This window comes from Athene cunicularia (assembly GCF_003259725.1).
Source record: "Athene cunicularia isolate RWA chromosome 1 unlocalized genomic scaffold, athCun1 chr1_part1, whole genome shotgun sequence".
Classification (NCBI taxonomy): domain Eukaryota; kingdom Metazoa; phylum Chordata; class Aves; order Strigiformes; family Strigidae; genus Athene; species Athene cunicularia.
This window is the reverse complement of record NW_020799091.1, coordinates 7,160,804-7,183,237: the sequence shown is the minus strand read 5'-3', so window position 1 is coordinate 7,183,237 and position 22,434 is coordinate 7,160,804. Positions and strand designations below refer to the sequence as shown.

Sequence of the window (22,434 nt, the reverse complement as noted above, 5' to 3'; positions counted from 1 at the left end):
TATGCCATTTTTAGCCTAATTTATCCAGCAATAAGGCAAGGTTGTAACGGCCCATTTCTCAGAATTGCTCTCAGTCTTAGCACATTACTGTTTACAAAATAGAGAACATAATGGATTGAAACTTGCTTGATATGACATGCAGGCAGGTCATCACCTGAAAAGCATATCAGAATAGCAAAGCATTATTAATGGCAACTTGCGTTTTGATAAGGCTGAAAAAAATTGAAAAAGGGCTAGTGACAACAAAAAGATGAGTGGGGAAACTCTTAGTAGATGTTCTTTCCAACAGGAAGATTTATGACCTCTCACAGAGGGCCCTCCTAGCTCTTACCTCCAGGCAGTGAAACACATTACGCTGAAAAGTGGTAGTTGCTAAGAATATCTGAAATGAAATATTCCACATGGCATCCTTTGTGTTTCCACATGGAGCCTCTTTTGACCTCTTAAAACTAGTCTTTGTTATCACTTTTATCCCATGTAGACATAAACATTCATTGCTACTTCGTTTCATTAGAGTATAGGCTGAGGTGCAGCTTCAAAGCAGCCGGTTCTTTACAAGCTGAGGTGTGCAGCACAGGCAGGTCTGTGCCTCACTGCACAATCACCACATCACTCAGGGTGTCTGGTGACAATTTGTTCCAATAACATTTTAAGCACTCTTTTTAACAATAATTGAACTCTGTGTTTTAATAAAAAAGGCAGATGTAGGCTGCAGTGGAACAATTCCCTGCACGAAATACCTTCTGAACTCCAGACAAACATGTTTTAATAGACTTCCTTTGCATATTGTTTAAGAATATTTTAAAATGTACAGATGCTATCCAGTTACCATCACTTTGCTGGCAGCTGCTTCACAGACCTTTTCCACAGTAAAAATGAGCTATCAAAAAATGACAGCACGAGAAAAAATCCGCCAAAATGATGGCATTTGGTAAAAGTACCATCTGCTCATTTAAAAGCAACAAGCATTTTATATCCTGTAGTCACTCTTGTTTTTCAAGCTTTTTATGGTTCTGAAATATTTGCAGGACAAAGGTCCCAGAAGTCCCAGGCAAGGGGAGAGATCCACTGCTGCAAAAACAAACCCAGAACTAAGCAGTTCATCAACGAGACCAGCAAAGAGATGTCATTTGCCCCACTGTGTTCACATGCAGTTGGTGTTTAGAGCTGTGTCCTTGTTCCTCAAAACCCCTTTCCTTTGGACCCATCCCTCCTTAGAGAGGAGGGGAATTAGCTTAAAATTCATGCAAAAAGTTTGGAAAATATTAACTTGTCTCACTTCATGCTGTGCAAGGCTTTCACTGTAAAGAGATCTGAACACGGGGAAGTGCTTCTTTGTTGACCCAAAGGTTTTAAGGGAAGATAAAACAGGCTTATTATTGAATTTCTTTTTGTATGCTCTAAATTACTAAAGAGAGGTCCCAGATTTCAAAATCTGGCCTGGATTTCAACCTCCCAAAGAGCTGGGCTGATTGATACTGTGGTTATAGTTCAACTGCTGTCACGGAGCCAGTTACAAAACTGGCATGTGGTTCCAGCCTCAGATTTTGATTATTTTTGGACCCAGAGCTGAGTGTGTCTGGAGCTGGGATTTTACATTATGTCTCTATTAAGTAACATTGTGCAAATACTCAGCCCAGAAGGAGAGAGTCTATTCCAAGGGGCACAGTCTGTTTTAAAAAAAATAATTGTTTTTTATGTCTCAGGTTCCCATCTTCTGCATCATCAGGACCTGAGCAGCACTGAGAGCTGCCTGCAGCTGGGCAGGAGCTGTCTGCAGTCCACAGCTTGAGCATCGCCCTGAATGGAACAGCCCCAGACCCCATCCAAGTCTTCTTCTGCCTGTGCCACCCTGCGAAACCTGAGCCATCACCAGCAAATTCAGCATAGGTATCCTAAGGATGCAGAAGGCCTCCCGAACTGGCCACATCATGCCTCTAATGACAAAAAGGCCCACAGGGTTGTGAACCTCTCTGTTCAATCCCACCACGGGGCTGTGACCAAGGTAACGCTTCCAACCTTGGTACAAATGCCCGGCCCTGACATTCTTCATCATGCCAGCCATGCTCCAAAAGCTGAGCCTTAGCAAGGGACCTTCCCAGCTTAAACCCCTTTGAGCAAAGCTAACCCCACAGCAACAAACTCTGAGTGCAAGTGGTGGGAAGAGGCAAAGTGGGAAATCTGGTCACCTTCCAGGCTCATGTCTTTTTTGGCTGAACTGTGTGTGATGATGGGTGGATAAGGGGAATAACAGACCTGTAGGTTTTAATTAAGTAATTAAAAACCTGTTCTTTGATCAAAGCAATGGAAAAGCCTCCACATGGCATTTATTTATCTCTAGGTTAATCTGTTTTAAGGGTCTGAAAAATACATTGCATCTGCAGTAATTTTTAGTGTTTCTGGCCGTGTAAGCTTTGTCACTACACATGGCTGGAGCTCTTGAAAATACATTCAATAAGCATGAACTAATCCTCACACTAGCCCAGTGAGTGAGTGTGGGTGAATATCCTGTAAAATGGCTCATACTCCAAGGACAGGGTGGGTGCCTGTGTTGTGCATTTTTTGCATATTCAACAAAATGAGGATGTAGGGGCTCCCTATGCCCCTGTGGCTCCTTCATATCACCTGTGCCATTTATAAGGCAAAAAACACAGATCAGTAAATGGTATTTCCCCAGAGAAGGGTCACAGAGGCACAGACAAGAAAAAGTAGTTTCTCCCATGGTAGCCCAAGGGAAGAAATCTGTCTCCTGCCTTAGGGAGCTGTGTTAATCACCTGTCCCTGCTCCCTCTTACCACTAATGAAGTCAGTGTGTCTAAGCAAACTTGAATGAATTATGATTCATATCTTACCTAAAGGGACTGTCAGAGTTAAGCAGCCTTTCAAAAATGGAGTTCCTTGAAATAATGATACATAAAAATGTTACTCAATAAATATCAGTCTTCTAAAATTATTACCCATATTAATTACAATAAGGTTTCTTTCTCTTCCCCTCCTGCTTGCTATAAAGTGCTAACAGAGCTATGAGATAGTGAAGTGCTTTTTAACTGTGGATTGCAAAGCATCAACACAGCTGCAGATTCGTTTCCAGTTGCAGATGCTTTCTGGCTAATGAAGTTAGAGACAGAAGAAATGCAGTTTGACTTTGATGTTTTAAATAGTTTACGGGCCTGACTGTTGGAAGAGGAAAAGACTAACCTTTTATTTGTACTTTGGGCAAATTAATTTTTGAAATGGCTGAAAGGCAGACAATGAGCTTTGCACTATCATGTTTACAGAGCTGCTTTTGAGATTGAAGCTAAACATAAAATCTTCTTGGACAGAAGCCTGAAGTGCTCCCCGGGGAATAATTGTGCAACAGCAGAGGGATGAACTAGATGATGAAATAAATCTTTTTTTGCCATTATTCTAAAGTTATTAGAGTACTACTAAGGACATGATAGCATGAGAGACTTTTAAGACTCTTATAAGACTTGTGAGATGAAAAAACAAAAAATCCAGCAGCTGTAAAATGCAAAGGCACTGCCAGGCCTGCTGGCACACTGTGGAGTTCAGGCAATACAGCGATTCCGTGAATTTTTATAATTCCCCAAAACCATTGGAAAAAGGACAAGAGAACCAAGTGACAGTCTGCAAAGAGGGTGAGGGCCTGGGAGCTGCCATCAGAGTGCGTGTCGAGGTAGGAACCAGGAGCAACTGAGGCAGTAGAAAACCAGTCTGCCTAGAGGACAAAATCACCCATCGTGCTTGTGAAGGACAAGACACCTCTAGTCTGCTTGCTCCAGTTCATGTCATATTATCAGTGATGAGAGCAGGTTGATGGAAAATTATCCATTGTGAGGGGGCAACTGAGTGTCTCCAGATGGCAAGGAGAGGAGAGTGTCCCAGCTCAGAGCTGGGGTCCTGCAGAAGCTTCCTGGGGTCCTTTACAGAGAAACTGTGAAGACGTGAGAGAGGCAGGAGCAGGAAGGAAAAGGAAAGAATGACCAAGGACGCTGTAGTTTGCTGCAGCTCAGAAAGTCCCTGAGCGAGCTGATAACCTGCTTCCAGACATGCCACAAGGGCCAGCAGAGATGTAGGAGCCTTTTGTTTCATTGCCTGCTGTTCATGTTATAATGAAACTTGCATTCAAAAGACCTCTGAAAAGGTCACACATAAAGGGAAAAAATGATTAGCAGCTAAATGCTGCAGAAAGCACCTGAGAGAAAACAAGTAAACAGGAAGGGGTGGAGGCCTTTCTTGTAAAGATCCCAGGGATTGGGGCCAGAGGCAGACACCTACAAATGGTACCACAAAAACAGGAAAAACTCTTTGAAGGTTGAAACAATTTTCCTGTTCCTGAAGCAACACAGAAGGGATTTGGTGGACGTAGGAATGCCTTTTGGTGAATGTGGTGGTTGTGTTTGATGTGGTCAGACGATCAGAACAACACCGCAAGTGGAATGAGAGATGAAGCACAGGTTTCCTGACTTCAAGGTGGCTTCCAGAGCAGGTGATGTGATACGGGGTCATGTGTCCAGAGTGATGTAGCCAGAATAAACCAAACAGTCCTTGAAAGAGAGGAAGGGGAGAAGGTATTGAAAATGGGAATGAAAAGTGAACTTATAAAATACAGTGAAAAGATGCAAAGCCCTGTAAATGTGCAGAGCTAGGCATGGCCAATTGGGGACAATTTCAGTTTTAATTGTTTTTCAGTACTACATTTAGTTATAGTTTCCTTAACTTATTTGGCCTGTGGCACCATGAGTCAAGTGGCAAACAGAAAGGAGTGACTGTTCTGGGGCCCATCCCAGGTCTGCTGATGATTAGGGCTAGCATCTTCCTTTGAGGACTTCCCAATCCTCCCTCAGATCAATTGCTTTCACTGGATCTCAGAAAATCAAAACAATTCTCGGAGATGGGCAGAAGCCCTAAAGATGTGCTGTGGAGCTCATGTCTGACTCAAATCCCTTTGAATTTTAAGAGGAAATGAAGTGTGTTCCAGGCTGACCTTTCAGATCTATCTATAGTACTTTGATGTTGCTAGACCAGCGTCTGAGCACCTTCCAAATTTAACAGTTTTAGCTGTCAGCTACCTTTCCAAAACAGGAAAGTTCTGCTCTCCTGTAACTGAGCTAAGAGCCTTCATCTCCTTTTAGAGACAATAGAGAGAAACAATATTATTCAGTGATTCATCTGACCTATTTTAAACATCAACTTCAGGGAAACTTGAATTGTGACCTACAAAATGGTTTCTCCTCTCCATTGACTGTGAAGAAGTGTTTATCACATCACAGACATCTGCATTCACTCGGCCCAAATTGCATCCAGAGAAGCTAAAACCCAGACTAATTCTCTTTATTTCATTGGAGTTTGACATTTAAATGTCTTCCAAATCTGTACATGGTTACGCAGGCAGGGAAAGTAAATCCAGGTCTGAATTCCAGGCTAACCTCTGATCGCTGGATTATCTTCCTTTTGGGTCTGGTATAAAATGAGAAATAGGTTGGTTTTAGCTTCGCTTTCTGTTACAGCTAAACTCTCCAAACAGGCTAATATGGTTTGAGTTCTTCTGTTCAACAGTTCATTAAAAAATCCCAGAAGGTTAAATCTCAGTATTTCCTCCATGTTAGAATTCTTGTTTAGAATTAAATTGTCTGATTATTTAAAATTTAATCCTATTTCTAATTGTCTCAAATTTACACCACACCAAATCTATCTAAAACCACATCTGTCCAGATTATTTAGCTTCAGATATTTACATTTTAATCTTGTCAGAAAGCGCTACAGCTGTTTGAGTTGTCATCTTCTGCCATAGGTTAAGTTGTACAATAGAGTGGAAGTGGTTTATAGGATTTTGTTGCAGTGACATCATTTGGTTATTAAAGTTTTAAGTAAATTTCTCTTTCAACTCAACTAAAACACCATATTTTCCGGGGAAAATAATCATCTTGACTTTCTCTTCCCTTCATGTATGCCTCTTTTCCTCTATGTCAATTTTCTCCCCTCTTCTCCCTACAACTTTTCTCCATCACTGGGGATGTGAAAAGGGAGTTTCCACACACTTCTACCTCTAACTGAACCACAATTCCCATAATGAAGAAGCAGATGTCCAGTACATCTTCCACATCCTTTTTACTGCCTTAACGCTCCTTCTCCAGTCATCCAACTCCATATGCAGACCTTCCTGGCACTGCCTTCAAAACACTTTGAGTGGTTCTAGAGCTCTTGATCTTTTCCATCTCTGGTGCTCTGCTCCCTAACTCCTGTCAGCCAACTACAAGGCTCTGAGCAAACTGACTCTGCCTGTTATTGGGATTCTCTGATGCTCTCCTTTATAAGATCCTGGCTAAAGGTCCTAAGATCTTGGCAAAATCAAACTGTAAGGTAGCAATGTTCCCTACGTTCAGTTTTATGCTGACATATTCTTGGAAATTTCACTCATTTCTGGGTTGAAACAAGGAGTTGAAAGAGATTGTAGCACAGGTTAGGGGAAAAAAAAACCCAACACCACAAACAAACCCAACAACAAAAAAACCCAAACAAACAAACAAACAAAAAAGACCAAACAAACAAATGCAACATTTTGGGTAAAAAAAAGGCTGTTCTAGTGCTGCTGGATTTGGAGGAGGAGCATATATTTTAGCAGACCAGGTGTTTGCAGCAGTTGTATTTCTCATCTTGTTTTCTAAAATTTGACCAATCTCTAAGCTCTCAGAAAAAAAAACCTCTATTTGCTCTACAGAAGCTCCTTCTCTGCAAATAGCTACTGTCTTTGAAGAGTCTGTCCTTACCGCACATGCTCAAGCCTTTCATTTTTATCCCATGTGCTCAAACCATTAACACCCATGAGAGCCTGGCACTAACCTGATTGCAAGAGCATCAACTCCACCACACCTCTATGACTGCTCCAGCTGAAGACAGTGGGGACAAATATTGACTTTCCCAAGAATGAAGAGCTGTGACTAGTGTTGGAACCGAGGGTTGGGACTTGGTATCTGCTCTGCTCTGGGTAACCCAGACTCCCAGGAGCACCAAGAAATAAGCATTTTAATTCAACATGGAAATGTTTCAGATAAGAGTAGCAAAGGGGAAAGGATTAGTGGGCAGCTGGAAATTTGGGATTAGGAAGAAGGGACAGAGAAGTTAAGAAGGATCTAAATTTTCACGTGAGACTGTGACTTGGAGGATTTGGTTGGAGACAGACAGTCAAAGATACAGATTTGGAGTCAATGCAGAGGTGACGTGTAGGCTGACGAAGGGAATGTGTGACCAGGATATCCTCCTCTCCTGTCTCTGTGGGGAGATGAGAAGCCAGACTAGACCGCTGGTAACAGGAACCAGACTAGGGGTGAACTTAAAAAAAGGAAGAAAAGCCAGTAAAGAAGTAACTGGCTGTGGAAGGAGATAGGGACTGGACTGAGAAGCTTGGTGAGTGAGCCTGGAAGAAAGAAGGTTTTGTATTCACTGTCTTCTCCAAGGAATTTGCAGCTTCAGTTAGTTTTTCACATCAGCAGGGGAGGAGTATTTCCCACTGAAACAGTGCAGAGGTGAAGGGTTCCAGTTTTCAGCAAACCTGTGTACTGTGACCTCATTATTCTAATCTCTAATGCTTTCTTTTTTTCTGGCTGGATGGGCTTTTTACTGATTTATAGATCAGCTCCTCCCTATGGTAGACAGCTGTCTCCAGGCAGAAACCCACTCTTACCAGCCTCCTGGTCTAGCAATTTTATAGACACCTCTTGACTTTGACCTTACTAGAAAAAGCTCTTGGTGTTTGGACAGTCATCGGTCAAGACAAAGGGCTGAACATCATGTATCACCTTGTGGATAGACATGGTCTAGCAGCTGGATCCCACAAGACATACATTCCAGGCAGTTTAAGAGAACAGGATCTTGTTTTCTGCTTGCTGGTACCCAGACCACACTGCAGCTGGTGGATATTTCCATTTTTGACATGAAGACAGTCCTTGAGCTTGACACTATGTTTGACACAAAACTATGATTTTGTTTGTAAGAACATTGCTCCCTCATCATTTGCGTCTTCTCAAGAATGCATTGCATCCAAACATGTTCTTATCTTCCTTTCCTTCCTAGGCTGGGCTTGCTCATGCCCATTTGTATTTCAAGAGTTATTCAACACACCAAAAGAAATGGAGCCAGCTTTGTCTCCAAGCTCCAATTACTGACCTTCTTTATCTCTTAGCTAAAAGGTTTAATGGATCTGTTTTGCTAGAGCATTTGAGGTTGGAGGCTATGAAGAACTTCAAAGGTATTTAATAGCAGCTTCGTCACTGATTTTGTAAAAAGACCACATAGTTTGATTAAAAGTAAACTCTGCTTACAATACTGCATGGAACTCTGCTGATTTATTTTTACTGCATCACAAATAAAGCTGAGGAGAGGGGGAAATCCCACTGACTAAACAGGACGTGCAGGAAGGATGGAGCCTGTCTCAGTCCCATATTACCCAGGTACTCATTAACTCTCTGATAACCAGTTTGGACAACACAATGTGGAATGTCCCCAGCACCAGATGGTAATGATGAGGAAGAAAGAGGAGTGCAGCAGAGAAGATAAAACTTGGCAGGAAAATATACAGAGGAATTTCTGTTCATTAGGGCAGAGATTGGAATCTGAGTGTCCTGAGTTTAACCATTCCTTTCTTGTCAGAAAGTGTCTGAGAAGTATAAGGACAAAGATAACTCCCATCCCTGGCTCCATAGCTGGCCCACCCTCAAAAAACCCAACTGTCTGGTGATGCCGTTTCTGATTTAGCTCAAATGATGGAGGGTCTATGGTGTAAGACCATGATCCATGTGTGCTGCTGACCAGTGTGGGTACCAGATGGATCTCTGTAGAACAATTTAAGTTTCCAATCTCCAAACTGTTTCCACAGTCCAGAAACTTGAGCATCCTCTTGGCCCACACAGCTTTAATTCAAGGTTGATGTACATTGATAAAACTCCTTAATTAAACAGTACCACATGCTTTCTCCAGTGTGTCCCAGAGCATTACAATATAGCCTCATCCTTTTCCACAAAGAACATTCTATGATTATTTTTTTTTTCAATAAACAGAAGACAAACTTAGGCAGTAGTAGTGTGAAAGGTTTATTCTTAGAAATGATTAGTCACCCTCAAGATCTTTCTGGATGCATGAAAGTGAGCCAACATAACGAGGAAAACATTTTTCCAGACTAATGAAAATTCTCTCTTTGAGTGAAGCAGAAGAATTTTATTGACAAGAAGCCTATATAGGCTTTCATACACTCACTATGTAGATGGACAGATATTTTTGGAATGCATCTCCTGATGAGATATCAGTGCTGTTATTAATTCTGTCTGTCAATTTTTATTGAAAGCCAAACACATTGTGTGTAGTATATGAAGAGCAAATGTAAGCCTTCCGTGGCAAGTAGCAAAAGAACCCTGAAGATTAAAGCCATGCTTTCTCTTTTACATGTCATTTAATAGAACATGTTCTGCCTTGGTCAGAACATTTAGCAGACACATATCATGCATTAAGCTGCAAAAATATGTGCAGAACTCAGAAGTTGCAGACTTTGATTTCCATGTTTATTAATTAATATAGTAGCAATGGTATTTGGTCTCCTGTGAAGTGTTGTGAGACCTGAAGCCACCATATGTATTAAATTCAGAGGGATCATGTGAAATAGTTCATTAAATCCCACAGCCTGTTCCCATTTCACCTTCAACCTACAGATCTTTCACAAAAGCAAGCGTGCATTGCTGGGCATATGGTTTCCTATGGCTTGTCCCTTCAGCAACAGGATTTCTGGGAAAAGAATGCACTTGAAAGCAAGTGACTACAGTGAAGGTGTCAACGCTTGGTACAAATGTAACAAAAGGTCTCCCTGCACATCAGTTCAGAGGCTGCAGTTCTCCCAGTATCACAAGGGAAGATATGATTATTTACATTTGGGAGCAGCTAACAACAGAGATGAGCAAAACAAAAACAAAACCCAAACCCAAAGAACCTAAAAAGGAGCTATGGAAGTACCTTAGTCCAACCTAAGAGTGATCAAACAGGATTTTCTCGGGTCAGATGGGTTCATGACTCTGGCGGTTGCACCGTGATGGTGTTAGAAATCACTAAGGCCAGCTTGATGCTAAGCAGCCAGGACTACCCAGGCTGCTCCCACTGCCCTGCAGTGGGGGAAATAGAGGGGTCCTGGCAGCCCCCAGCTCATACCAGGTCACCCCTGCACGCTGCAGATCCCTCCGGGGTAGTGGCAGAGGCACGGTGGTGATGCAGGAAATTGTTTCCCTCTCATCAGCAGCAATTCTGATTTAGTGGGGGATTTTGTGACCTCGTGCCGACAATATTTGTAACTGTGACTGCTGATTTAACTCTTTCATCCAAATATGCCAAGTATTTCATAGCCCAAACAGAGGATTTCTACTAAAGCCTTTCATAAACTGACTTCACAGACTGGTTTTGTAATCTTTCCAGATTGCAGGGGACAAAATTGGGAGGAAAAAGAGGGCAACACTATTTTTTACGGGGCAAAAGAAAAGATTCTTCTATTTCCAGATGTCTCACAGCCCTTTCAAGTGTAGAGGAAGATTTTATGACAACAGACTTTATGATTCTTGGCCTCAGAATCGCATCAAAATTGCGTTTTATCTGACATCAAAAGAATGAGCTGTTTTATCATCAGGATGATGCTAAAGATCTTGCGTCTGCTCAGATTAGTAACAATGCAAATAAAGCAGCTATAGGGAATTAAAAAAATCACAATTGTGTTTTTAGGCTTTATCTGTGGTTTATCAGCTTCTAAACAGCTATCAATATGAAGAGAACCAATAGAGTGTTTATGTTCTGGATTAGAGTTTATAATAAAATTAACGTATACAAGTTTTTCCTAAGCTTGAAACCTAAACAATTTTGAGATTTTATGCCATAAGACCCCCAACTATTTTTTATAATATTACACTAAGAGCTATGCCCCAAAACTGTAATCTTAAGTGTAGTATTTCTTTCTGGTGAACATTAAAATAAAGATTAAAGTGAGCATGATGAAATAGGCCATCTATTTTGCACATAATTTGTTACAGATTCTTAGCATTGCTCAAGCAATGATTTAATTTATAATAATTGGTTTTGGTGGACCTCATCTAACTGGATTTCAGCAAAGCAATTGAAATGGTGCCGTATAGGGAATTATAAGCAAAAGGGTCTGGCTGAAACAGAGACAAAAGGTGCTGAAAGGGGAATCGTCAGGATGGCACAGTTTCTCAAGCATCGCTCTTAGCCGGTCTTAACTAAATATATTCACCAGCAATATTTGCACAAGAAGAAGGAGCAATTTAATGAAATTTACTGATGACATAAAGCTGGGAAGAACAGCAGAATATCTCAGAGAAAGAACTCAGGGAGTCGATTACTGAGAAATACCCTTAAGATATTTCATTATACAAAGCTTAAGATCATGTACTTAAAAGGGGATTGTGTTTCCTGAATGATGTCTGGTGGAAACAAGGAGACAAAAAGTCTGTTTTTACAGTGAAGCCTGGGAAATGTGAATTTCTAATGTGGGTGTCTCACAGCCTTGTACTCACAACCTTGAGTCCAGCCCGGGCAGTGAAGGTTCTTAACAGCGGCAACAATAGCAGTGGCAGCAGGTACTTATGTATTTCTGGGTAAGACAAGTATTGCTGGGTACCCATTTGTAAACAGTTATTGCACTGGTACTTTGAACTGAACATATCTCACAGCTGCTTTCAGGTTAGTCTCTTATTTTTTATGATTCTTCTTGTTAATAATGACTTCCTGCAGGTGGCAGGTGTTCAGCAGCTCATCCATAAAGGTGAGAGTGTGGCAATGCCCGTCCTGCTCTGCTGTGGCCTGAGACATCTCTGGGCATGGGGAGGAGTCCTGCTGAGCAAAGCTGCTCTCCTTCCACCTGCAGGGCTCACTCAGCCTAACCCTTTACTTCAGGGAAAAGATGTTTCAGAGTTATCCACACATCTGATGCGTTCCCAGCACGAAGGGTTGCTTTTCCCCCACCCACATGCTCTGGGAAAGTCTTTCCTGCCCTTTCATTGCCCACAATGATCCCTCAGAAGGGCTGGCTGGAGAGAAGTGCTCCCACACGACTGGTGACATTTAAGCCGTGTGGCAGATCCCTTTGCGCACGGATCCTGCTCCCACCCAACACAATAGCAGACTTTGGTGGGTGCGGGATGAAGCCCAGTGTGACATTTTCTTCCACCCCACGCTTCTTTGCTAAGTGAAGCTTTTGTGAGATGGCAGAGGCCAGAAAGCCCCTGTAGTTCCACCTGTTTCTGTAGCCTCTGGTCCCACGGCCAGTCGACCCTGCACCGCAGTGGTGTGCATCGCCTCACGTGCTCCTTTCCCTGCCAACAACGAAACAAGCCCCTGTGTGTTCCATACAGAAAGCCATTGGGTACGCACCCTTTCTGCAGCAGGAAAGCACAAGCGTATCAGTCAAATAGGTTTTCTGCACCTTATCCCTCATTTTTAAGGTTTCCATTATTTTTCATCCTGAGAAGTCTGCTTTTCCAAGGATGGGTGGGAACAGAAAAAGAAGGATGAAAACAGTGGGAAAATACCAAAAAGGAACTCTGTTCTAGCTAGCTCAGGTTTAAACTCATCTAAACTACCCCATGTTAACCTACCTTTTCTGTATGATGACGAATATCGTTCAGCCTCAGCTCAGAAGTGGGACTTTATGTTAGACAAGCCTTTAATGAGCTTTTGCAAATGTGAACTTTTTTTGTCCTCTTCGGACCTGCCCATAGCAGTCAATACATAGGGCTTCACAGTTAAGGGGATGCAAGAAAAAAAAAATCTAAATCATCATTAAATTAACATCTTCATGTATGCAAGCTATGGAAAATCACAGAATTTATGCTAATGTGGCATAAAATAGTTATAGGAAATAATTTAAAATAAGCTGGAAAAATTTATTTTACCTTATTACTTCTGTCACTCCAATACGGGCTAACAACCTTCATGCTGCCATCACATGTCAGTATCTCTTGAACATGCTCTTATACTGAGTTGGCTTGCCAGAAAAAATACTATCTCCTCACCAAATCGGCATGAGGGGTGATTTCCAAAACTGAAACGAGTACAAATGAGCAAATGGCAGTTAACAAGTATCAGATACTTTTACCACATGTATCAGATACTTTTACCATATGTGCTAGTTAAATGGAGATCTTATATCATGATCATTTGCTTGGTGAAGTAATAGTGTTTAATTTCTTGTAGATCTGCTTATCTTTTAAATGGATTTTGTTGTAAAAAAATTATTGTCCATAAAAAGTTTACCGATGAACATTCATTGTCTCCCCTTCAGCCACAAGTTAGAGATCTTTAGATAAAAACCATAATTACTGTAAAAGATCTTTAGATAAAAACCTGTATGATCCTGCTTCATGACTCAACCTATTCCCATTTAGTTCAAAATCAGTCCACACCCCAAGCATCACTGATAATTCTATTCTGGGAATAATCTGTGCTGATAATAGTGCTTAGAGCATGCTAAGATGTTTCCCTTATCTTGTTTAATCATTTACCTATAAAAGCCCACACCACCTTTAACAGCAGGCACAAAGCACGTGCAACTTAACAGTCATCACGTGAGACAGGAAAAAACATCTTGTGGGTGGAAAAGATCAGGTTCCTAATTCTAATGTCACTGACACTTACGCTTTTCTTGTGTACCTGTAGACAAGCTGCAGTCTAAACTTCTCATACGAGCTGCACGCTAGCTTCAGAGCTGGTATTTACGCACTCATTTTAAGAGGCTTAATTTACTGCAGCTCCTAAGTTTTTACTACACCTCGTAGAACAGGGAATGGAAATGAACAGTATTATTCATAAAAATGCTACGCACGTGCACATCCATACATGTGATACACACTGCAACCAACTCACTGGGAATCCTGTGATGCGAATCACATTGCCCTTTCACTCTGTGCTGCTCTTCTCTATCCATGTTTCCTCTTTACTCCTAGAAAGTAAAGAAGTTTTTACCCACCCATCATACTTGATCCACTCTTTGAAAGCTTCTCTTCTCAAGGCCTGTGCATATTGCATTGGCACGCTACCAAAACCCGCTAACAAATGGCAGATTAAGAGGAAACACGGAAAAGAATTTCAAGCATGTATTATACTTGCTTGGAGTTCAGCGTGCAACTTTAAGACGAGGGCTGCCCTCTTAAACAGGCAGGCCTGGGAATTCAGTTGCCAAACAATTACAGATGCAAGGAAAATACCTTTCCTCTGAGAAAAAACCTTGATATTCTGTAGTCTTCAGTAGTCTAAGTTCACTGTGTGCTCTGGACACACTCGACATGGTCTGTGGTTTCTCAAGACCTCAGTTTCCACCTCCAGTACTGTTCTCTGAGGGAGCTATATCATATTTACTAGCATTTTTCATATGTCAGACTCCTAAAGATGCAGGAGCAGAAGACTGTAATCCTTTCCACTCACAACCAAAACAGCCCCTCTATACCCATCTGCTGTTCTGCCTTAAGATACAAGAACAATGAGGCACTTGATTCAGTTCTGCAAATTATCGGCTGTTATGATCAGATGGACAATAACATTTCTGGTGTCATGCCTGTATATAGTTACTCGTGCTTCCTTGGTGAACCACGCTGGCTGCATGGTTTCTCATGGTTTAAAGGTCTGGGTTTAAAAGAGCCCCATTTACAGCATCAGAGCAAATACACCCTGAATGCAATTTCCAGACCTGCCTGGCAATGGCCCAGCCTCGCTCTGAATGAATTCACTGGCAAAATTACCCTCAGCTCGGGTGGGCCCAGGTGAAACAATGTTGGGCTCTAGCACAACTGTTCTGCCCACATTATCTGAGATTTCCTTTTCTTTCCAAAAACAATCTGGAATGTTTGCCTAGGGTGTACAGTACAAAGGGACTCTCCCACCCCTGATTACACTAAACTTGCTGCCTACTTTTTTTTAAAAAAAAAAAACTTGCTCACATTACTCAAGCTCATTTGCCTTCTGCACAACTCCGCTCTGACAGTCATTTTAAGAGCATAAAAGATCTTAGTCTACAGTCCAATGAAGAAGTTGAGAACATAGGACTAGTGGATGGGAGATGTGTTCCAGAACCCAAGACTGATGTTCTCAAGCCCACAGGACGTAGCGTGCACCTCCAGAAATAATGAAAGGTGTACGGATGGCAATTCCCAGATCAAAAAGCAGAACATTTCTGCACTGCAGTCTTCCTCGAAAAAATGTGGGTCTCACTGTTGGCTTCAGAGGAACTTTTTTCGTATTGCATCCACTAAAAGAAAAAAAAAAAAGATGGACCTGATTTATGACCTTATACTGACTGGTTCAAATTTCTCCATCATTTATTGATCCTAAAGTTAATAAAAAGAATGTGACTCTCTAGTCTAATACATTATTTTCAGCTGCAACTAATCTGAGCTCATGACTGGCTTTGGAACTGCAAGAGTTATATGAAAGCTAAGATTGATTATTACTGTCCAAAGACATAGAGTAATTAAGCCTACTGAAAAAAAAAAATTACTTCTATAACAGGTGGGACAAAAGAAAACGGAAGGAAAATAAACAGCATTGAGGATATTAATACATCTGTTCTGTATCTGAATGTCCCAAATAACTAACTGAAATGAGATTGAAAGTACAACCCAAGTATAATACAAATACAAGAATGTCTGCATTGAAATTCCATAACTTTTCTTTATTCACTGTGATACATTCAAACAAAAGTGCTCCAGATAACAGCCATAAAGTAAAGGAAATCAAAATAAAAAGGCAAAAAAAGACCATCAGATACATATGGTGATTATTCATATTTCAAAGCATTAGTAACTGCTTGTATCTGAGTGCACCAAAAGCCCACAAGGGTCCACGTTTTTGTATGCTGCACCTATAAAAATAATAATCATAGGCAGCTCTAGCAAAAAATGTTTTTCAGAACTAGAGCCAAAGCCATCACAAAGATAAAGCACCATCAGGCATATGTTTACAAATGCCACAGTAATTAGTAGAGTGTAAGAGAGGCTTAGCTGAATTAACATTTTCCTTGTACAGCATAGGGAAGCTCTGTTTAGAGTCATTCCTTCCCAGCTCTGCTATTTCACATCAAGGACTTGCATTTTCCCCACAACACCAAGCACTATGGGCAACTTGGGAAGTTTCAGGAGACTGAGAGATGGATGGAAGGGAAACTGGAACTGGAGCCAGTGTCTATCCTATTTAAAAAAAAAAATAGTATTGGCATGGCAGCATGTACTTAACCATGTTACTGCAATATGTGGCACAATCCACCTGAGAAACACTGTACAGGACCACACTGACTTCCCAATGCTGTTTGCTGAGCTACGAGTACTTGGCTGGACTGATTTTGCCTATAAAAGACAGTTCTTGTTTCAAACCACACTTCTGTTACAGTAAAAAGGTAAGTCACTGTTATCTATAAGAGACAGCAGAGCATCACTTCATAGCAAACTCAGATTGCACCCTATAATGTGGCTCTATTCCAGCTGCAGAATTCCTGAACTGTGCATTTGTCAAGAATTATTCATGACTCAACAGTTCGATGGGGAGGATTCCTACCCCAAACAACACAAGAAACAGAAGTCAAGATGCCATACAAATTACACTGTCAAAGGTCAAAGGGATACAAGAGAGACACACTCACTAATCTAGGGTCTCTCTACCTGGTATATTTTTAAGTAGCACACCATGGATCTTCCACAAAAAGTGGGGAAACGCAGTAGAACCCTCGTCCTGCTCTCCCCTTTACCTGCTTTGCGGGCAGGAATTCAAATGGCCAGCAAGACCCAACACAGGCTTCCCCTCTGAAAATCTGAGTTGCTGATGCAAGATTTTCCTTAAATATCTAAGTAGGTCATAACAGAAAACAAGTCTCTGTGCCCATATACTTTCTATAACAGTATAGTCATAGGGATCCTGCTAGGTGTAAGGCTATGCCCCAGCTGCTGTGAAGATTTAAGCCCATGTATGATTTGTGTTTCCCAAAGCAGGATGCAATGGCACTGCTCATAAGATCAACATCATCTTCACAGTCAAGTCCTTGCAACATCAAGGTCTGTTTGCTCAAAAAGCATTTTTCTTAACTATGTTACTAATAAAGTCTCAAATCACTCAGGCCGAAAGAAGGTTAGAAGTCTGATGCAGTTATTTACCCTTCACACTGTTTGTGTGGCATTCATCTCCCACAGCACATGCCTTGCCCTTTTCACACTCCCTTTCTCATGCAGGAACACAAAGCTGTAATGTTTGGGTTGCAAACACCATTAAATGCCCCTCTTCAGCCCCCAACAGCATAGAAATATTTTCTTTTTAAAGTTCAGATCAAAGCATTTCTACTAATCCTAGGATTTATTAAAACAAACATTGTAGGCATGAGATAGTCAACAGCGTCCCTTTTATAAGATTCTTTGGAGACGGTTCTGATTTCATACTGTTTACTGATCCGCCCCTAATTAATCTTCAGTTGCTCAGCGGCAAATTCAGCAAGTCCACCTGCTCCTTCCCCACCCAGCAGACGTTCTCCCCAGTTTTGAGCTGTAATGACAGCACCACACAGCCCCCGTACTAAGAACAAGGTGGATTGCTTGAAAAGCTATATATATCACAGCCCGATGTTACAAGGTTGTATCACACACATCTGCAGCAGCAGTCTAGCCTTTCCTCAGATGAGTAATTAAAATCAGTCATTAAGTGCTTTCAAGGAGTTTCATTGTCTTTATCCTTCCCTGCAGTCAAGGTAGTTGCCTTTGATCCAGTAACAGATCTGTGCATATTTGAGGGGTGTGATGCGAACAGCTACATTGAAATCCTGTGGGGTGCCATTCATGTCCACCCACTGATGGCCTGAAAATATTCCAATAATTTTACGCTCCCACTTGTGATTCTGCCTCTTCCACATCCTCACGTACACCCCAGATCCACTCGCACCCGGCTGGGCATCACACTGCTGGTACAACAGGTCATATGTTTCATCTTTGACATCACAGAAACGGTAAACCAGGTTTCCTGGACGATCGTTGTCATAACCAGAGAAGTGAATCCTTCCTCCAGGCAGGTGTCTTGCTGGTGGGCTCACACCTATCTTCATAAACTTTCTTTTATGAGGCTTCTTGAGCTCCAGCAGAGCGTAGTCATAATCCATGCCAATGTCATTGGCATTGCCTTTGATCCATCCTTTGGGGACATGTGTCCGTTTCACTCGGATCCACTGGAATTTCATTTTCTCAGGCATTGCCGAGTTGGTGATATTGGCCCCTTTGCTGCCATCTTTCAGTTTGGGCTTTAGGAAGCCCACCCGCAGTTTCTGAGCGCCTTTGACGTAACTCTTGCCATCATGGATACAATGAGCAGCAGTAAGAACGTGCTTTTCAGCCACTAGCGTCCCAGTGCAACCTGTAGATAGCTTCACAGATGTGGAAAATGGGTAATTCAACAAGAAATCTTTTCCAAAAATGCTAAACCTGCTGTCATAGCCATAGATCTGCCTCTTAGTTCGAGATTTGCCTTGCGACCCATCACCGCTGTTGCTCAGAATATATATGCCCACTTCAGTTTCGGTGAGGCTACCGTTAGCGTACAAGGTCTCATAGGACAGATAGTTCTTCACTTCTTCATAAGTTGGCAGCGGAGAACTTTTGTGGCATGCTGGGCCACAGGGAGATACAACTTCCAGTCTGGCTTCTGCATCAAACTGTGGTTTCTCCAAGTTAAGGGTAGACTGTGGCAGGATAACAGGAACTCTGTAAGATGGCCAAGTTGGCTTCCAGTGAGAACTGGAGGGCATCACATCTTTAGCAGCACACAAAAGGAGGATTAAAGTGGACAAGCCTGCCATTCTGAATGCCGGCCTGTAGAAAGCAAAAGGCAATCCAGTTACTCACCCAAACATTTTGCAAGATTAATCTATCTTGATAAGTAATGGCTTGCTGACCAAGCCCAATATAATGAGGGTCAAGCAATTTGAACGGAGCCAACTATCATTAAGTACTTCAGATTTCTCAGTGTTAAACTAATGCCTGAACCTGTATCTTAAAACAAGTATCGCAGGTTAACACCAAAACACAGGGCATTTAACCCTTAGGTGTGCTGAGCCACCAGCTCCCAGCTGACATCAGTGGGAAGTTATGGTATTTGTCTTAACATGGTGTAAGGAAAATTCAGACTCTGTGTAAATTCCTGCATTCAGAAACCATAGCTCCTGCACAGTAGACGTGTCTTACTTCAGCTAGATCACTCTGAAAGCTCCTATCTACTGATTCCACTGAGAGAGGTCTTAAATCACCTCACACCATCTGCTGTCTTAGCCAGAGGCATCAAGCCAATGGTAGGAACAGACAGGTGGACAAAGAAGGTAACCCGAACAGGAGCTGGGTTGCAGAACATGATCACACAAGAGACCCGCTTCCCCTTGCAACTCATGCCAGAGGAAGGTTTCTGCTCCACGTAGCATTTGCTCTCCCCTAGGCTCACATGAGAAAGAGAGATATGATTACACGAGGGCAGCTAATGAAGTAAATTTACAGTTCTTGATGGAATTTTCATTTAATGTACTGGCTTATTCCTTTAAAAACTCAATTAATTAGAAATGCAAACTAACCCCCTCTGAACACAGGGAGGCAAATGGGACTGTAAATGTGTTTATGAACCACAGGCAGAGTGCCTCAGACTGCAGAGAACAGCGTGCACTAGTACTGTGTCAAGAAAATGTGTAACTTTAGTTTATTTGAAAATTAGCCATACAGCTGAATTGCTGCAGGAGGTATTGCACCCTGGGTGGGAAGGCAGGCAGGATCTCCCTCATATAGAGATTATTCAAACAAAACTTCACAATTATGTTGAGCTTACACATATTTAAAACCCTGCTGAGGTTACACTGATCACAACTGCAGGATCATTCCTGAAATACCTCAGAGGAGTAAACCAAAGCAAATGACGCAGAAGATGACCACAGCTATCTATGAATAAAAAAGAAAAATCTTTCTCTCCAGTGCTTTTTGTAGGACTACTCCATCCCTAAGATGCACCAAACAAGAATTCAGAAGCTGCAGACTGCTAAAGCCCAAAAGTGTCCAACTCAAATATTGGGCCTGGGTTCTTCCACTGTTGGTAGCGTCCTCTTTGGGAATAGAGGCTATAGTTAAAGCACACAATGTTCAAAATATCAGTTGACTCACTCAGGATATCAAAACATTTCCCTTCCAAACAACAGATGCAGATGAACAGAGCTGATGCTACTGATGTCACAGAGGCAGGTACTGAGTCTTCTAGAAGTGATCAGACACTCTGTTGATAATTTTTTAATTAACACACAGGACATCTTTAAAGGGACGGTTTTGGTTGGTTTGTTTTTTGTTGGTTTTGTTTGGTTTTTTTGGGGGGGAGGGTTAAGCTCTATAGTATGTGTTGGTTTACACCTAACAGGCAAGTCGAGAAAATACTGGGCATTTTAAATGTGAATCAGGACTGCATGATTTTGGATGTCCCAGAATTGTAAATTACTTATGTAGTCAAGGAAAACCAGCAGCTCCTCTGGCTCCTTCCACGGCAGAGATTAATATTGGATGTGACTGGGTTTTGCAAGTTATGGAATGAGGTAGTCTCACGCTGGTATAAGGTTGGGGCAGAGAGCACTTGCTGTGTATCAAATATACTTGCTGTATAACAATGATTAGGAAAACATCGAAAAAAAAGGTAATAGGGACAAATGATACCACTCCATCCCCACAAAGACAATATACACTGGCATAAGTCAGCTCTTAACTCTCCTGCTTGTGACAGTGAGAACTATGCAGAAATGGTTACTGGTCTTCCAGTTAGAAGCTGAGATCAGACTAAATCACAGTTAGGCTGTGCAGCAGGTAGCAGATCCCGTTATCAAGAGCATGTATTCATAAGCAGTCTGCTCTCATCTGCTTCACACCAAAGTTATTCCCACAAATTACATGTGAAGCTTTCCTGATAGATAGAACCTTTGTCTAAACTGCATCACTCGTAACACTTCTTGGATCTAAAAATTATTCATGCTAACTGAGCCAATGCTGGCCTTTGGTTGGTTTATTTAGCTGGCAGGGGAAAATTAGAAGCATCTTTGTCAGTTGTTGTATCTGCACAAGCAGCAAGATTCCCTCGTGCCTGTCAGCACAGCAACCCGATGAAGGGGCTGCGTGCCCAACAACTTTTCTGCTCCCTCAGAGTATCACCCGGGCTGAGAAGAGGTATTGCCTCCCTCTGCAACTTGCCCTCCCTTATCTCCCTGCCATCACCACTTACGGCAGCGCCAACATTTCCAAGGCAGTTTTAGACAGTAGAGGGCAGCCGCTCTGTGAAGAGAACAAGGCAAGTACTGGGACCTAAGCTGGTCCCCAAAAAAGCCTTCAGGAGATGGTTACTGTGCCTGTGCTGTGCTCTGTAAAGTGGTGCTTACTCCACGTTACGTCTCTGAGTAAGACTTCCTACACTGCTCCCGAGCTGCTTCTGTGCTACGATCACATTGCAGACACACGGGATATAAAAGCCTTTTCATCAGTTACAGAACTTTCCTATTTTTTAAAATGTCATTAAAGCTTAACAACAAAATACTGTTGTGAGTTGATACCTGACCACAGAAGCTAAGCAGCGCTCAAAACTCCAGACATTTACTGAACTTTTCGCAATTATGTCTTGTCCAGTGACATAACTTGTGTCAGCTCTGGATTGAAGTAAATAGAACAAAGATGTCATTTATAATAAGATGCCGAATTAGTGCATAGTACCTCTTCTGTGTAGATCCTTCCTCCAGAAAATATTAAGGTTAAGCAGAAAAATGAAATTTAAGAACTAATCTAAATGTAAAGAGAGACCTACCAGTTAGCCTCTTCTTTCCTTTTCCTTTCTCTTTTCCTTTTTTGTTTAAAACCAACAAGCTGTCGAAAACAGGGCTGACACTTTCTACGTTCAGCTGCTTACTCGAGGGTGACCCTGAATGATGTTCTCAAACCGAACAAACTGGTAAGAAGCGTGTAGTTCCCTGAACAGCTATCATAAAACGATACTGAATGAATTACAATGTGCTGCTCTAGCGTAGTACTGTTCTTCTGTTTCTATTTAAACTGTGTCATAAACTCAATCCACCCTTTGACTCAATACAAAGCCCTGCTCTGATATCCAGCCTAGGAACCCCCTAGAAAGCGGTTTGTACATAATCGCACTTGCTAATGGCATTAAAATTGTTTAGAGAATGGAAACAGTGACAGCTACCCCGGGGCTCCCCACGCTGCTAAAACACTTCACAGACACGTTTTCCTGCCGGCTGCGGGCATTCACGCCTTGAGATAGATGTTGGTGAAAGAGAACTGCCTTGTTCAGGACGGACATGAATCATTTTCTAATAAGCAAGTAATTTTTTTTTTTTTTTTTTTTTTTTTT

The 22,434-nt window shown here is 41.9% G+C and overlaps 1 protein-coding gene across 1 annotated transcript; it reads right to left on the bottom strand.

Annotated features, from left to right (window-relative positions):
* Nucleotides 1-15,418: 15,418 nt before the first annotated feature.
* Nucleotides 15,419-19,130, bottom strand: PRSS23 (serine protease 23). The gene is made up of 2 exons (XM_026856739.1): nt 19,126-19,130; nt 15,419-18,878 (listed from the first exon to the last, which is right to left on the bottom strand). The coding sequence occupies exon 2, from the start codon at nt 18,863-18,865 to the stop codon at nt 17,747-17,749; it is 1,119 nt and encodes a 372-aa protein (XP_026712540.1). The 5' UTR covers nt 18,866-18,878; nt 19,126-19,130; the 3' UTR covers nt 15,419-17,746.
* Between the last annotated feature and the right edge of the window lie 3,304 nt (nt 19,131-22,434).

Bases quoted from the DNA above. Each gene is read 5' to 3' on its own strand.
- PRSS23 (XM_026856739.1), bottom strand. From the start codon at position 18,865: ATGGCAGGCTTGTCCACTTTAATCCTCCTTTTGTGTGCTGCTAAAGAT.